The sequence below is a fragment of the Strix uralensis genome, chromosome 1, assembly GCF_047716275.1.
Source record: "Strix uralensis isolate ZFMK-TIS-50842 chromosome 1, bStrUra1, whole genome shotgun sequence".
NCBI lineage: Eukaryota > Metazoa > Chordata > Aves > Strigiformes > Strigidae > Strix > Strix uralensis.
Window position 1 is genome coordinate 127101037 of NC_133972.1, and position 17663 is coordinate 127118699.

At 37.7% G+C, this 17663-nt stretch overlaps 1 protein-coding gene across 6 annotated transcripts in view; it reads right to left on the reverse strand.

Annotated features, from left to right (window-relative positions):
* Positions 1-17663, reverse strand: part of LOC141948171 (ras-related protein Rab-10-like) — a 38990-nt gene that overhangs the window by 2204 nt on the left and 19123 nt on the right. Inside the window, exons 5-7 of one of the 6 annotated variants that reach the window (XM_074880334.1) lie at positions 13160-13261; positions 4085-4130; positions 2740-3084 (exon numbers count right to left, since the gene is read on the reverse strand). In XM_074880334.1, the coding sequence (XP_074736435.1) occupies positions 3008-3084; positions 4085-4130; positions 13160-13261 (225 nt within the window). In that variant the 3' untranslated portion in view covers positions 2740-3007. Of the gene's footprint in view, positions 1-2739; positions 3085-3751; positions 4131-12331; positions 12811-13159; positions 13262-17663 lie in introns of those variants that run through there. The other 5 variants (XM_074880330.1, XM_074880350.1, XM_074880341.1 and 2 more) reach the window with 5 other exon arrangements.

Consider the following 17663-nt stretch of genomic DNA (forward strand, 5'->3'; position numbering starts at 1 on the left):
GTACATCTCATGTTTTGAAAGAGAACATTATTCCTGTCTTACTGGCAAAATCCAAGCAATCTTTGCTCATGCAGGGTATTCTAAAGAGATCTGATGGTCTGGTGTGAATGTTCACCTTTTATCTTCTATTTCACTATAAGAGGTGTCCTCCTTTTTCCAGTCAAATCCCTTACTTAACCTTTATTTATTCTAAAAATTCCATCTGTGGGAATTTGTGCGATACTATCATCCAGCTTCGGAGAGAACTAAATGAAGATAATGCTCTCAACTTGCATCCTATTTTCTATGTGGGAAAATGCCTCCAAGCACAGTGTTCCAGTTTGGTGGGAGATCTTTTGGTCCTTTCTAGTGAGAGTGGTGGGTTTTCCCCAGTGGCACACTCCTGTGAATGTAGCCAACAATGCATATGCTCAGAAAAAGGCAGTTGTTTTGCTCCAGGAGAGCAAAAGATGCAAAGAGGAGAGCACTCACGCTACTTGGAGTGTTAGGTGAAGCACACTGCATCAGGTAGCAGGGGTGAGGCATGCAGCAAACACTGCATGGGAACCTAAGTGTCTGCATCTCCCTAAGGTGAGCCAGCGAGTGGATCATACCTAAGCCACAACTAGAAGAAAACACTGCGAGAAGGAAAAATGTATAGAAGAAACTCCTGTATTTGAAATGCTCATTAGCTATACAGAGACGAAATTAAAATTACAAATAATCTGACCCTCTTTTATCTATTTTCATTGTTAGGAAGAGAAGGAGGAACTAAATGGAGACTAAAACTCAAAGAACTAGTAGCTAAACTTCTGTGAGTTCAGGACAGATTGAAGTTTATTGGAGATCCACTGCTGAAGGCAAAACTGCAGAATTTGATCTACGCGGAGGAAGGAGAGGAAGTGAAATAAAGACTAACTGGGTTGAATCATAAGATCTTCAATGACCTGAAAGAAAGTAGAAAGTAGGTCAAATTACTAAATTACAAATAAATGTATAGACTATGTATGGACAAAACCAGAAAGATAAGGTCCCAAAATGTTAGAAAATTGGATTTAAAAGATAGCAAGGATATTGGAAAGATGCATAGTGAGAAGAGGAAGGAAAAAACTGTTCTGTCATTCCACAGAGGGGGAAATGTATTTAATCATCACCTAATGACTGTGATGCTGAGACTCCAGTATCCTTAATGCCTTTTCCAACCTCAGTCTTCAGTTTAAGAAGGCAGATGTGATTTCACTACTAGCAGTACTGACAAAGGTCGAAGAGCTTAGGCTAGAAAAATGAAGACATAGACTGGAAAATACTTTGATAAGTTAAAGATTTTTGGACAGACTGGACCTGATGAAACTCCTTTAGGGTTCAAGCAATGTTAGAGCTGCTACTGATTACCTCCAAGAATCAATAGAGAATGAGTGAGGTTCCAGAAAACTCGAAAAGGATTGCCTGTCTCTCAAAGGGTGGAGGGAAAGAGCTCTACAAACTGGTTAGCTGAATTTCTACTCGAAAAAAATATAAAGAAATTAACAGGTAATCCAACCATTTGCAAGAGTGTAGAAAGTAAAGATAGAAGAAGTAACAGCATGAGTTTGTCAGTAACAAATAATACCAGATCAATCTAGTCTCCTTCTATCAGATGGTAACAGGCTTCATGGATAGGGTAGAAAGAGTGAGGATCACAGGGTTTCACATAATGTGCTCTTAACCAAAAAAAAACCGTCTAGACAAGCATATGAGTGCAAAATTGTTTGGAAATAATTAATACTCCCAAGCTGAAAGGATATACAGAATGGGATTTCGCTGAGATCTGTCTTGGATCCAGAACTATTCAGTACTTTCATCAGTATCTTTGATGACTGAGCAGAGTACACTTACTCACACTTGGAGATCGCATCTACAGGAAGAGGCTCCAACTATGCTGGAGCACAGCATTACGATTCATAAGGATCTTGGCAGATTGGAGAAACTGAAATGCCACCGAATACGGAGAAACAGAAGGTTCTACACATACAAAGGAATAATCAGCTGCACAAGTACGTACCAGGATAAAAAAGCAGTTCTTCAGGAAAGAGATTAGGGATCATGAGCAGTGCTAGGCTATCTTGTATTATGCTGATGCTGGAATGCATAAATAGGAGTATCATAAGATAATGAAAAAATCATTTTACAGAATAGTCTGCTCAGTTTTCAGGTCTAAACTCCAGGATAGCTGAGAACTCAAAAATATTGAGAGGAAAGAGACAAAAATGGCAAAGGATTCCGAAAACCAAAATTACAAGGGAAGGTAGAAGGGACAGGGGCTCTCTGGCCTAAAGAGAAGAGAGAGGGCAGGCAGAGGTGTTCACCTACATCAAGAGGAAAGGGAGAACCTGCTTTCCACATGTATCAGTTAGGTTAGGTATTAGGAAACTTCCTGCTTGCCAAACCAGTTAAAGATGGACTGTATGCCACTCAGAGAGACCACAAGACAAGGACCTAGACAGCCTCTCAAAATCCCTTCCAGCACTGGTTTCTTCCTCTGCTACGGTTGTAACTAAAGCAGGGATTACCCTTTGTTCCTTGTTTTCAGATTTTGCTCTAAACGCTAGTTTAAGTGACTGACCATGATGAGTAGTCAGGAGCAGCTGTAAATACGTAGCCCTTCCCATCCTTTCGCACCCCGTCTGCAAGCATACTAAATGGCCTGGTGGGACAGTAACCCGGCAGTATGTGCAGGCACATTAGGTCCCATATGCTTCAGAAAGCATTTTCCAGTTGAGCTCACTGTCTCAATACCAAATTTAATAATATTTTATTATTATTACAATCTGCAAACAGCCCTCAAAAAGAAGTAGGCATATTTCAGGAGGGTAGTGACATTCCACAACAATAAGCCAGTGAAGTTAGTTATTCTGGATGTGCTGGGGTGGCTCACAACACAGTTTTGCACAGTAGTATTATTCATTCACAAATGGTGATAAAACAATTAAATTTAATAATCAAGAACCACAACTCCCAGGCAAAAATAATTAATAAAAAGACAATATGATCACCACAATTCTTCAGATTTCCCAACTTGTGTTTGCTTTGTGCCTGTCCAGCAGGTTAGATTTGTGTTTTCTTTGCCTTTGAATAAAGAAAAAGAAACTGGTATCCTGATTCTGCCCTCATTTAAATTTAAATAAAATCATATATCCTCCAATGAAATTAAAGATATTACATACCAGTATAAAATAGATCTAAGTGAGCAGAATCAGATACCTGATGTATTTATACATTAAGAAAATAACATAAATATCTCACAATATCAAACAAGAACTGCATATCCTTTTAAAATTGTGATCATTTATGAGAAAAGGAACATTTGAAAATGCAGGTATGCTGCTAACACCTGCATGAATTATTTCATAGAATGATAAAACTTTACATTAGCAAGATAACTATTTCTGGATGCATTCTGTTATTCCATGTTTCCTGCCTTCTAAGGAAGGTTCAGCAACATACTGATCTCGTATATAGCTTATTCTTATTCTTTCCTCTCAGCCCTCACCTTTGCAGCCTCCCTGTTCAAGGGTATTCAAGTAACACCTATGTTTCTGAAATGGCTATAAAGGAAACAAAGCCAAGAATTCCCAGAAAATCATCTTAGCGTACTGCAGTAAATATCAGCCACTTGAAGAGATGTTATCTAGGGGATAGCATAAGTGATTTCATATATAAGAAAGGTGCCCGTGTGATGGTGTCAATGTTCATTACATTACAAATCTTGCAGAAATAACACAGAAAAAAAAAGTCAAGGTAATTTTTTTTTAATAAGAGAAAATTAGACTTAGAAAATTATCACTTAGATTTCATTTCTGCAAACATTTGTATGCAAATGCAGTCATCCTGTGATGCATCTAATAATTCCAAAGTCAGATAATTGTTTTAACTTCACATTAAAAATATGAAAATATAATATAAACATATCAAAACATTTGGCAACAAAGTCTGTGTAATACTGTGTTTTGGGATTACAGGCTCACTTTTGAAATCTTGTATGTTCCTTTGCAACAGTTAATATTTTCTGAAAAGAAAATGAAATAAGAAACAATATTTCAGAATGCACAGCAGGTTCTCTTCTTACTTTCATTTAGAGCCACAACATCTAAGTCATATAATACACAGGTTTTCTGTAAAACAAACAAAAGCAAACAATTAAGATAACTAGAACACAACATTTGAAAAGCTTAAATTTTCACATATTTTAATATGTAAAAGATTTGGTGGAGTCACTAGATATATTTTTCCTTTGAATATTTAATTAAAAGATTGCAGTTTTCTAATAAATTAGATGGAGACTGATGCCCATGCAAGTCCCAGCTTGGTATATTTACATTCTTTAGCTGCCTCAAACACCTCTCCTACCTCTGAACATGACAGATGATAGAAAGTGTCTTTTGAGGAGACACTACAGAACATATGAATGTAAATCTTTACTCACATGAATTGTTCTAGATATACAGGTTATTCTGCTGACTACACCAATTTTCACTGATTTGCAGTTAAGTACACTAATCTTTGAAGTACTGAGCATGGGGTGCAAAAATCCAGTGGAAAGGAATAGGGAAATACAGAACATCAGTACCCATAAAAAAGGCACAGGGTATTAATTGTTATAAAGGACGTTAACTCGTTTTGTGAAATTCACTAAAACTCTCTATTTTCTTGCCTCTATTTATTAACCAGGAATACCCCAAATGGAAACAACTCAGTCTTTATCAAGATAAACTATGAAAATAGCACTCCGCCCTTGTAAAACATTTATGTCCTGATTGCAAAAACAATTAAAAAAAAAAATCAGCAAAACCAGGACTCTTCCTTTCAGCAATAAACTCAACTAGATAATTAGTGCTGAACAGAGACACAATCAAACTCAGTTGTGCAATAAGTACATGTCGCAATCTTGTACTCTAGAACTATGAACACTGAACCCTGAACTCAGGCACAAAGACATAGAGAATAATGTCACATGCCTAGGAGAAAAAATGTCCTAACTTCTCTACTTGCCATTGTCCTGCCTGCTTCTTGGCAGGTTTACCAAGTATATAATGATACACAGAGAATAAAGCGCAACCACTGGATTCACCACATTCCTCTCAACCCAAATCCAACAGCCATAACCAGCCATTTCTGACAATAAAGACAAGCTTCCAGAGAGGACAGCAATCATGTCATGAAATTCAAAGCATAGAAAAAGAAAAAAAGGAGAGGGGAAAAAAAGGCATCATGTAGTACAATGCCAATCATGACATCAGAATCGAGAACTTACACATACAATGTCACAGGGTAGCTGAACACTGACTACATCCAGAAAGGTTCACCTAAAATTACTCAGATGAATCAAAATGAGGGGAAAATAAAAGGTTCCCCCATGTTACAATAATCCTTATGCCTCTTTGGCTGAGAAAATTTAAGGCTACCTAAAATTCTGGAGAAGATGCATGAAATTTGTTTCCTTTTTCCTTCCGTAGCCACAGTTTTAGCTCTCCCAGTGTGCTGGCTGCCCTGTGCCAGGGCCATCCCCATGAAGAGAGTGGCTGAGCCCACTCGTCCCTGGGGCTGCAGGGAGGCTTCCACAGTGCACACTGCTGGGGGAGAAGATGAAACACCTGGGAAGGGATCAGAAGTGATGGACTGAGTCAGGAGCAGAGGGCAGGAAAGGTATCGCAGTCTAAACCTCAGGACGGATGCTGAAGCTGTCATCAATAAAATTATTAACACTTACTGTTCTGACTCTAGGGTACTAGAAGACCGTGACTTACTGATTTTAGGAATTACTTGTCATTAGTCACATATAAATCACGTATGAAAAAATACAGCATGAGCACTTTTACTTGTTCTTTTGTTGGAGGAACAAGTACCAACAGACATAACATTATTATTACCCTTCAGAATTCACACAAATTTCAACATGCAGCTTCCTAACTTCTCGTTTTAATTTTTTACACAGTTGTGTAAGGTGCTTGAGTACAGGCATTAGCCATTATGATCTGTGCTAGGTGGAGACATTATTTCATAGTCTTCAAGCATAGACAGTAAATGTAAGGTATGAAGACCTTTTAAAAAGAGGGAGAAAGGCAGAATCAAAAGTACACAACCATAACCTTGTCATCTCAAGTAACAAGACACCACTCTGGTTTAGACATAAGATTCTAGGGGGGGGAAGCTTTGGAAGATAATGGTACAGTAAGAGATTTAACTTCACTCTACTGAGACCAAGAAATAACACTGAGCACTGATTAGTGTGGACATAAACTTAAGTAGGTTTTGTTTCACCCCTGCTTTTTCTTCAGAAGGAAAAAATTCAGTTTAAGGAGTAAGAGAGTTCTAGAAAACACCCTGTTTGAACAATTTCAGAATTCAGGTTTTGCTTACTTAACATTAGAGGAAACAGGTAATTTGAAGGTGTTGCTTTCCAGTTAAAGGGAAGAAACTTGCATATTCCTTAAACACTGAAGATGCTTATTTGCAAAGATTTTACTACTTAACAGTACTTTTGGGTGGCGAGTAAGCTGTTCATGTATCCTTAGCAAGGACTGTCAATACTGTAAGTGATTAAGAATGGTGAAACCTATTTGACAATGAAATGGTTCATATAATCTGTAAAATCATTATCTGAGAGTAGTTCATCAACAAATTAGGCAGGACAGAATAACAAGAACCACCTCTCCACAAATAAAGAAGAGGTAATTGTTTTAAAAGCCATTTAGAAGTTGAGGACTTTAAGAATCACTTCAGTTTGATAAGACTATTCCATGCAGGATCTTCATCAAGCAAATAAGGGCCTGGAATTCATTTAAGCAAATGTGCTATACACACATTTAAAAAGTGCACATTCATAACCTGAAGAGATACTACGAGTCCTGCATAAAGCACCAAAGCAATGACTGGGCAATCCCATGTAGTGATCAACTTCAGTCGAGCCTTGGAAAAGGTGGGGCACCCTCCTCTCCTGAAATTACAGCAGGGAGGTATGCAAATCTCTCCCACCTGTAAGAACAAGGCAGGCAGCATTCCTTCTTCAGGGCTCCGTGAACACTAACACTTCCAGCTCACATTTCAGCTCAGCCTGTTGCAACTCACTCCCCAACAAGCCAGCCAACAAACAGCAGAAAACTGTGAAAAGGTGAGAAGAACTAAAATGGTACCAAGAAGCTTGAGTTTCCACTTCAGCATCTTGGGCAAAATGGGGTTTTGAAAATACCGCCACAGACACAGATGCCACTATACCCTGCAGTGATTTTAGTTGAAACTTCCTGCTATCAAATACTAGTTTTTCTTGTTAAATAGCACAGCAGACATGTCTCACCTAACAGGCAGGCATCTGTTCAAGCCAGTTTCAAGCTTCCTGCTGTCTCCCCTCCCGGCTGTCCCTCCTCCCCAGCTCTAAGCAGAGTTTGTATCACTGGCATGCAATAGATACCTAACTTCTAGAGACAGGAATTGTGATGAGATGGCTGCGATCCCAAATGTTTTGAGCTTTTTCTTTTTAATCAGGAAAAGAAAGCTAAGCTGGTATACAAAGGGAAATATCATCAAAAAATAAGAGAAAGGCTTCTAATGGAGTAAATTTATAAATCTTCATTAAGGTCTGCTGCCCATTCCTTGCTATAAACTGCTCAGATTAGCAGTGCCATACCAAGTCAGACTAACTCTAGCACCAGTTCTTGGTATTTTGATACTGTTCTAGTTATTCTGAAGGTGGGGTTCACTATGGGTTTGGAAGAATGACAGGATTTTACTCAATGCATTTCAATGTCCCCAGTCAAAGGCAGACTTGGAGTGCTTACTGGAGAACTAACAGCTTTAGAGAAACGAGCAGAAGGGACTGTAACCAAAGTTACTATTATTTATAACTTCTTTAAATTCTGGGGATTTTTATTCTCTCTAATGACAAAATGATCATACTTAATCACTGCAATCATTTTGTTTATACTTAACAGTGATAGCTGACAATGAGTGGCAAAGCATGGCACAGAACATGCAACCAAGTTCATGTGACTTCTATGCCTGAACTGCTTGCCAGTAGATAGAGCTGTTACTAAAATCAGTCCTGACATTTTCTTGACATGTATTTTCCCTGCATTCTGTAATTCAAATCACTTGTTCAACATGCAAGCCAGTCCTTTCCCAACAGGAAGGGGCAGGACAGGGCACAAGCAGTATCAAGCAAGAGCTAGGGATATATTAGCAGGGAAAGCAATCACTGGGGGGACAGGAAGAGCACCAGGAAAGGGTATGGGGTCAGGCACAGCAGGATCTAACTGCTGCAGAACACTTTCCTTGAGAAATGGGGATGAAGTCTTTGCTCCCAAAGCCTGCTGTTCCACAATGCCTAAAACACCTAACCCACTGGCAAAGTGCGGGTCTCTATCTCCCTCTTCTGTTAATACCATGTAGACTGTAACAATGTTGTACTGCAATTAGTTATTCCACAAACTTGAGAAGACAGCTGTGCTGTTACTCTAAGGTTCCTCAACCCTACAGATCATCTATGTAAGGATTAATCTAGTTCCACCTCAAAACCGCTATTTAAGAGAGCAATCAGGCTTCAAAGTCAAGATCCTGCAGAAGCAGCAAATGCCAGAAGTCAAGTGTGTAACATTCCTTTGGTCTCCTGGAGTTTAATTTATTTAACTTTATGAAACCATACAGGCTGAGATATGGAGTTCTCTATAATCAATGGAGAGAGAGAAAAGCACCTCCAGAACACTATTTTATCCTAAAAAGATGCATCTCTTTCCACTGAATAGAGATGATTCCAGTCAACCAGATCAGTCACAGAAATTTCAGCTAAGGCTGCATGCTAAGATGAATCTCATCCTCTACACTCAAACGTTATGACTAAGTTTTGATTTACATGACCTAATTATATGCTACTGTTTCCAGAGGTACATCTGGCTCATTCGAAGTCCAGAACAGACTTTTCTTTTTTTCAATTAAACAAGATAGTGTAGTAAAATTATGCCCTACATTGCACCAGCACTAGGTGAGTTGGTACCATTTATCCTCTTTGCTTTGATCTCTGTACCTCGGTTCCCATGTGTGCAATGCTGAGAATACTACCTAATGTTACTAAGAAGGTTTTAAAGATAAAAATCTAAAATAGATCTAAAATACAGCATTACAAGCATTATGAAAAACCTCATGCAGAGATTAATATTCTGTGGTCAGTAAAAGATAAATAAAGGGCAAATAAAGCCTGGGGCTCCATGCATGACTGAGAATAATAAAGAAACACTGAATGTGCACTGCTGGAGACACAGGGATCTTTTGGACAAACTAACAATTCCATGAACCTTGGCAACAATGAAATCCGATTTCCTATGGATTTGGGTCTTGCAGTGAATTAAATTTGATATCCGCGATGCAATCTCCAGCTGGAGTGGCTGGTTGAAGCATTTTTCAGTCTCTCTGTGTAGCCACCTCTGTCTAATACTGTATGAACTAACACTGGAGACTCTCCTTCTGCAGAATACTCTGCCTCTCCTGCAACCAGCACCTTACTTTCAAGGAACTCATCAGGAGCTTAATTATCTTTTAGTTCGACCTGTCAAATTTGTTTAAAATCAGCTAGCAAGTTTCAAAGGTACTTTAGGAGCAAAGGAATGGGACACACAGTGTAATCTCAAAAATGTTGTTGCCATAGGAAGGGAAGACAGAGATGAAGGAAGGACAGAACAGAGGCCTGCTACTTCTGAATGTTCATCTCAAATGACATCCAGCTGTTAAATATTAAATGTTATTAAATGGATTTTGACTCTTCTCTGTTCAGCAGATATATGTTTATTTAATGTTACATTAAAATAATCTTAGCAGTCAATCACTCTTGGGAGGTGGGCAAAACATAAGTTTTAGTTAGTTATATAGCAGTCTTCAGAAAAGGGCAAAAACTTCAATTTTTTTGAATACAGTTTCCCTCCTCCTGCTCTTAGTTCAGAAAAATACCAACCACCACACCCACAAAGACAGAAATGCAAAGGCTTGTAGTATTGTTTTAAAAAGCTAGTTGAGAAGAGTACTGCTCGTCAGCCATGAAACCAAACAACACAAAATTGCAAATACTAACTGCATTCTCGGTGGTACTTTTTTTGGTTTTGGTTATTTTTTGAGGACAGACTCACAAGTACAAATAGTTCACTGGCAACCAGAAGCATCGTTAAGGAACAGCTGCCATCTATTAATGAACAGGTTTAGGCATATCTGAGACTCCTAAGAATTGTGAATAAATAAAATACTGTTGTTATTTGTCAACATGCCTAAGCAAACCTCTGGAATAAGCTGTGTCATTAATTTCCACTGCAGCCTTTCGAATACAATTAAATCAGTTATTATTAACTGATTGGTTTGAAAATCTTGAGTTCTCAAAAATATGGCATGACTCCTTAGCTGTTACCCATGTAAGCTGACAAATAACGACAGATTGTTTTAATGACACTACCCGTGTAAAATTAGAGCTGTAGGATCGAGACCCAGCATAGAATGGCCGAGATGATAAAACATCAGACAGGTCAAGCAGTGCTTTAGTTATCTGAATCGCTGGGATACAGAAGTCTCTCTCTCCCTTAAACCCATTACATGTAAAACCACAAAAGAAGAGACAGGAAAATGCAGCACAAAACTTGCCTTTCTTTTCTTTTTGTTATGTCTGACACATTTTAATGTGTTTTTTTGCCAATCCTCCAATTTATTCTAAATTTCTATTCTAAATAACCACAACTTATTCTAAATTTCAAGAGAATCAAGAAGCTCATTACTTCTGTATGAGCTCTATAACTCTGGACATTGATCTTCCCCCTCTACAGGAGTGTTTTCTGTAGGTTTAGTTAATAAAGAAATGCCCATGGTAGATGGTGAACAAGAGTGTATATAAAAAATCCTAGATTTCCTCAGATTAATACAGCCTACTGCAATGTATCTGAAAATGGTCTACTGCCTGCCAGCCTGCCCTGCCTATCTATCTTAATTCTGAATGACCTCCACATCAAAAGCACGGCCATAATAGACTTTTCTAGGGAGTTCCTTAAAAGGAGTTTCCTCTGTGGGACTGGTAAAGCAATGACATGCTTCCACTGAATCATCTCATCAGTCTGGGACAGGTGGTCCTACTGCAGAAGTAAGGGAGGCCCAATATCCTGCTACCTCAGACACAGGTGTCTTTGGCCAAAACAATGTGCAAAGCTGTATCTCCTTTTTACAATCAGCAAGTACGTATTTTACCACTACAGAATGAATGTACAACTGAAGTGATCTCAGACTGGCATCTATCGTGTCATTTTTCACAGCTACTGGTCACACTTCCCACTGCATTTTCCCTTCTCCAAAATTTCATCAGTTAGAGGAAGTTAAAATTCAAGTACTACATTCAGATTTCACAGTTTTGTGAACAAGCAAATTATTTTGTCGAACCTGAAAACCATGATGAAACTGTATGGTAGATTTATTTTTTTTACTGTGAACTCTTTCTTATCAGGCCAGTGGCAAAACCAGTTGGGCTAAAGGAGTCCTTGTTTAAATCAACAGATGCATTTCACTAAAAATGGCAAATTATACACCAAAGTAATGGTATGTGATGCCCCATCTGGGATTGCAAACATTTCCAGATAAGATGAAAAAAGTTTGAGACAAACTTGACAAAGCCTCATGGACATATTTTCCAAACACACATACATGTACACAGAGTGTATAACTGTATTCTCAAGCAGTTCTAATTAAAGCTATGCAGCAGTATAACATTTTCAACATGGTCTGAATTTGTTTGCATGTCCACACTACAAAACCCATGAATTTTCATGAAGATGAGTACATATACTAAAGTTCCACTTAAAGAAAAATAAGTGCAGGTAATCTTAATGTGAGAAATATCCAAACATCATTTCTGCACATTGCAGAGAATTCTCTCAGACCTTACTCAAACACACTGTGCAGAAATGCTCGATTCAGACATATTTGTCTTTGCAGCAGTTATGATCATAGCTACTGTTTTGTAGTTTTCATGCTTCGCACTAACAAATATATTCTCTATTTACAGTAGACAATGTTTTTTTCATTTACAAGAAAATCAGAGTTATCTTATTTGAGACTTTTTGCCAACTATCCAAGGACCTGCCATTATCTTCCTGTTCTAAACGATATTTGACTGTTGAGTTGCTGAGCTTCATCTTCATGCTAAAGGAATCAAAAGCACTCTTTTTTTCTTTTTTTTCCTCCCCCAAAATAACCAGCTACAGCTTGTGTTATTCTATAATACGACAGGACCTTGATTTAGAAGCAGTCCAACCCTGAGCTATTATTCTGACCATCCCCTATGGCTACTTAATCAAAACACTGCAACTTGTGACTTTGTCAGTAATTTTGCTCATTTATCTTTATTATGACTTCAAGAGTATTCGGAATGGAAGGTTAGTTTTGTATAACTAATGTTGGTGATGAATGACAATGATAATGCGCTGCATGAAGAACATCCATTATGTCTAAAATAATACTCTACTGTCTAAAAATAAATTGCAATGCAAAACATTTTCAGAGCTAATTAACAATAATTCAGTCCTACAAAAGTATTGAAACTCTTAAGGACCTTTAAGCCAACACACTCAAGGTAGTTAGAGATTCTGATTCTGACAGCTACAATACTGATTTTATCACTAATTAACTCAAATCTTTAGGTCCTAATAACTTCAAAAGCACTAGTGTAAATGATCCAAACAAACAGCTATAAACTTTGGATAAAACATTTGATTGCTGAACACAAAAGGTCCACTCATTCCATCCGCATGAAGCATCTTCACAGTGTGCATATTCTACAGAAACCTACAGGAAAAAGGATCCTTTCAGGCATAGAAGTGAAACTACACTAGAGCTGTTAACCTCCCCCTTGAAGAAAAGCATGGGAAGGAAAGCCACAAATGCAGTTTTCCTGAATTTTCACCTTCTCTCTGAACTGTATTTTACCTGCTTCTGTTCTCTTCTCCCACAATTCTTCTCCCCCATGTTCAGCCTCTGTATGTCTACAGCTACAGGATCCCCCCAAAATATTAACTCCATAATGCAAAAACAGTACTGGCTGTGCTTTCTTAAACCCTTCTGTATTTACATCCTTGTTCACCCAATCTGTCAAGAAAAATCTCCCATCTTCTTTCTACTCAGAAAAGGAGCCTACCTTTTCCAGTATTTCGTTAGTCAAGACTGAGAATGCATCCTCAATGTTTACATTATCTTTAGCACTGGTTTCAAAAAAGGGTATTCCATGTTCCCAAGCAAGCTGAAAAACAAATGTAGGCAATGGGATGAACAGTCTTTATAAAAAAAACCCCAAAACCACTTCCTAATACTAATAACAAGAGATATGGAAGTGTTCTGACAGCTTCTAACATGCTATATAAACACTGAGTGAGTAAATGTCAAATCAGTAAAGTACTCTATATTCATCCCCAGTTTATAAATTTTAGATATCTCTTAAAACATTCTTCTTAAATTTTTGCATTTTCAGAAGAGCTTTTTTAACCTATCTTTACTTGTAAATAAGAATAATAAACTCTAGTAGGTCTGTTCTCAATGTTTTGATTTATTTGGAAAATGAACTGTCTCCTAGGCAATTATTTAGAGGAAACTAATGGAGTGCCTGCACAAAAGTATATATAAAAATGTGACAAAATCTGTAGAAAAAGAATCTTATATGAAACATAAAAAAGAGATGCTTCTTTTTACCAGAGAGAGAGAAGCACAGAGATAATAGGCAAGCAAAGAACAGATATGTATGCAAAAATATATTATGGTTATATGGTAAGAGAGAAAATACTTAGAAGAAAAGGGCAGCATAGACTTTACATTGGTTGATTTTATTTAATTTACTCATGTCCTCTCATTTCTAGTGTATTTCCCTTACAGATAGCTTAGAGATATGTTGGTATGATGGGGAAAAAAAAAAAAAAAAACACAACAAAATTCATAGCTTTTTAAGTTCCTAAATTTTTTCTATTTTATACAGTTAAATACATGGAGAAAAACAGTTTCATTGTTGCTTCCCAAGGGATGGGGCCAAGGTGGGAATAACATCTGCCAGAAAAACACAGCGGGAGAGTCTGTTTATTCCCTTTGCAATGGATCCCTCTTGGTACATATCTGGAGAAGACAATCTCAGGCAAAGAAAATACCCTACTGCTTATAATATATAGAAAACCCTGTAATTACTGACCACTTAATGATTTATTTGGAAGGTTCTCCATTAGGATAAAAAGTCTAATGTTGGCAGTTACGTTTGCTTTCAATGAACTCTAGAAGTAACAAAGCAATGCTTTACAAAAAATCCACTAGCAGGCATGAAGGTGCAAGAATTGGACTTCAAAGTTTTAGTCACATTATAATAAAATTTTTATTAAAGGTAGGGGAAAAAGTAAGCAAAATGGTTTCTTTTCCAAAATGCTATAAGAAAATGAAATTTTTAAAATAAAGATGAGATCTGGACTGTTTCTTAAGACAGACTGCTTCATAAGGGATTCTAAAACTCCAGCTGACTGCTATGAACTGTTTTCAGTACTGCAGCAACTTGCCAAGGAAAGTTAACATCATTTGACTACTGGTAAGTGTCAATGCAAAACAATGATGCGTAACGATTTGTAAAGAAAAACACAGGCAATAAAAAATGCTGGGCTAATAAAGTGGAGAACACTGGTTTGCAGCTTATAGAGTACACAGAATCTACTATTAAACATTCCTTTTTTCTTTCCTGTGTCATGTAACAGATTCCTAGAGGCTACCTGTGTACAAACACTGATGAACCATTTTAATCATGGAATCACAGAAATCATTTTGAAAGATAACCCCAATTGAAATGGGACTACTGCCCATACGATATGGGGTCAGCCATGGCTTTGCCTGAGCCTTGAAATCCACCAGCAATAGAGATTCTACAGCCTTTAAGGGACGCTCTTCTATGGCTATACCACCCTTCTAGTGCAAACAGTTCTCTTTATCTCCAACCTGAACCTCCTAAGCCAGGACTTGTGTCTGCTGCCCCTTGCTTTATTGCCTGTCTCTACTGAGAAAAGTCTTATTTATCTCATTGCTTTCACTACACTTCAACTGCTGTAGACCAAGAACTGCTCTTTAGCCTCCTCTTTACCCAGCTCCCTCAGTTCTCCTCATGGATTACTGGTACTAGACCCCAATCATCTTTGTGGCTGTCTGCTGCACCATCTGCAGTTTCTAAACACCCTTCTCGGAACGGGAAAGCCAAAGATGGACACAATATTCCATGTTGCCTTGCCAGCACTAAGTAGGGGGAGTAATAATCTCTCCAGATCTACCATCCATTATCCTTCTAATGTAGCCCAGCATGGGCTACATTATTAAGCAATGAGAGAGCACTGTTGACTTAATATTCAAGCTGGTGTTCACTGTAACCCACCAGTCCTTTGCAGCAGGGCAGTGACTCATCCCTAGGATTATTCCATCCCAGGTGTCAATCTCTGCACTTCTTACTGAATTTCATCATGTTTCTGTTGGCCTAGTTCTCAAGCTTATCAAGGTCCTACAGAATCGTTGTTCTCCCATTTGGTATGCCAGTCACACCCCTTAACCTCATGTTACATGCAAATCTCCTTGTGGCATCAGCCAGATCACTGATGAAGATGTTGAACAACATGAGCCCCACTACACACCCCTGACGTACTCTGCTCATTGCTAGCTACCAACCAGACACACAGCCTTCCATAACTACCCTTTGCCTCTGGTAGTCCAGCCAATTTTCAGTCCACCTAATGGTCCACTTGTCTAGCCCACATTTCCTAGCTCCCAAGTGAGGATGCCATGGGAGAGGGTGACAAAAACCTTATAAAATTCAAGATATATCACAACCACCGTTATTCCCCTGTCCACACAGTCATTTCCTGGCATTAGAGGAGGCAACCAGGGTGGTGAAGCACAATTTGATTTCTGTTGACTATTACAGATTATCTTTGTGTCCTTTATGTCCTTGGCAGAGGATCTCATGACAACATGTTCCATGATTTTTCCACTGACTGAAGCAAGGCTGACTACAGTTCCCTGAACCCTCTTTGTTGCCCTATTTAAAGACAGGTGTCATGCTGGCATCCTTCTAGTCAACAAGGATCTCTCTCAGCCACCATGATTTTTCAGAGCTGACTGACAGTGACCCCAATCACATTGACCAGCTCCTTCAGCACAATTGGGTGTACTTCATCACGTCTATGGATGCATCCAACTTTCCCAAGCAGTTTCTAATCTAATGCTTTCCCACTGCTGGCTGACCTGCTCCTTCCCAAACAATGCCAGTACATGCAGAGGTCTGGGAGCAAGCTCCATCTGTGAAGACCAATGCAAAAGAAAAATAAAATAATGTAAAATAAAATATAATGTAAAATAAAATATAATGTAAAATAAAATTTAATGTAAAATAAAATATAATGTAAAATAAAATATAAAATAAAATATAAAATAAAATAAAATAAAATAAAATAAAATAAAATAAAATAAAATAAAATAAAATAAAATAAAATAAAATAAAATAAAATAAAATAAACCTTGAATACTTCAGCCTTCTCTCTAGCATGTTAGTACATTGCCTACTACACCTATCAATGCATTCCCATTTTCTCTGTATGTGCACAATACTGGTCAAAGAAGATTAATGTATGTATTATTCCAATTCACCTTACATACTTATAAGTACTGTGGCAAACAAGTCGTCTAAAAATGCAGCTAGTTGGGAAAAACAAACAGTCCAGTGTCATAGCAGTTGGAAGTATGAACACAGCTTTGGCTGCTCACTCACAAAAAGAAACTGGAAAGGCACGTTCAAAGGATTTCTTTCTTTTGCCTTTGGGAGCATCTTGAATAGATCCATAAATAAAATACCTAAATACATTTACAAACCTATGGGAATTATGCTACTGGGAAATGTTATTTTATATTATCCTTGAGAACAGTTTGGAGATCTTGAGTGAAATAAGGTCATATCTTACAATAACAAAGTAATGCCAATATCTCTTCCAAGGTGATATTTAATTCCAATTGCTCATTTCTTTTAACTCAAAATATACTACTTCCTAGCGAAGTGCTGCTGTGATATCTTAGTGTTGAATCAGAGGGATGTGTCTGAAATATTCCTAGAATTGTGCAGACTTTTTTTTTCATTTGTATTGTACCTGTAAAACAGCTTTGAAGTCACGCACATGAAGACAGCGAAAGCAAAAAAAAAGGAAGAATATTTTACTTGGCTCTTTCTGTTAGAAAGATTTCATACAAGAGAAATGGCCACATTCTACCAGGTCATAAAATCTTCAACATTTTTATTTATTTTCCAGAGAAAAAGATAATATTATTGGGGAGGAATGGAGGGGCCCAAGAAGGCAGAGTTCAAACTTTTGTCAAAGTGAATAAAAAGCTATAAATACAAGAAAATACTTCATAGTGTTAAAATTAAATATATCAATTTCTGAGTGATCAAAATTATATAAATACAAAAGAAAACAAACAAAAAATTTCTCAGCATTATATTAGTCTATAAAGTGGCATATGATGGCCACTCAGTTACAACAGATTGTTATAGAAATGCCAACACAGATCGTAAGATCCTCAGGGAATCTAGGGGTCTTCTCTGCAAAACTCTAAACCATACAATACTTACAGCTCATACTCACAGG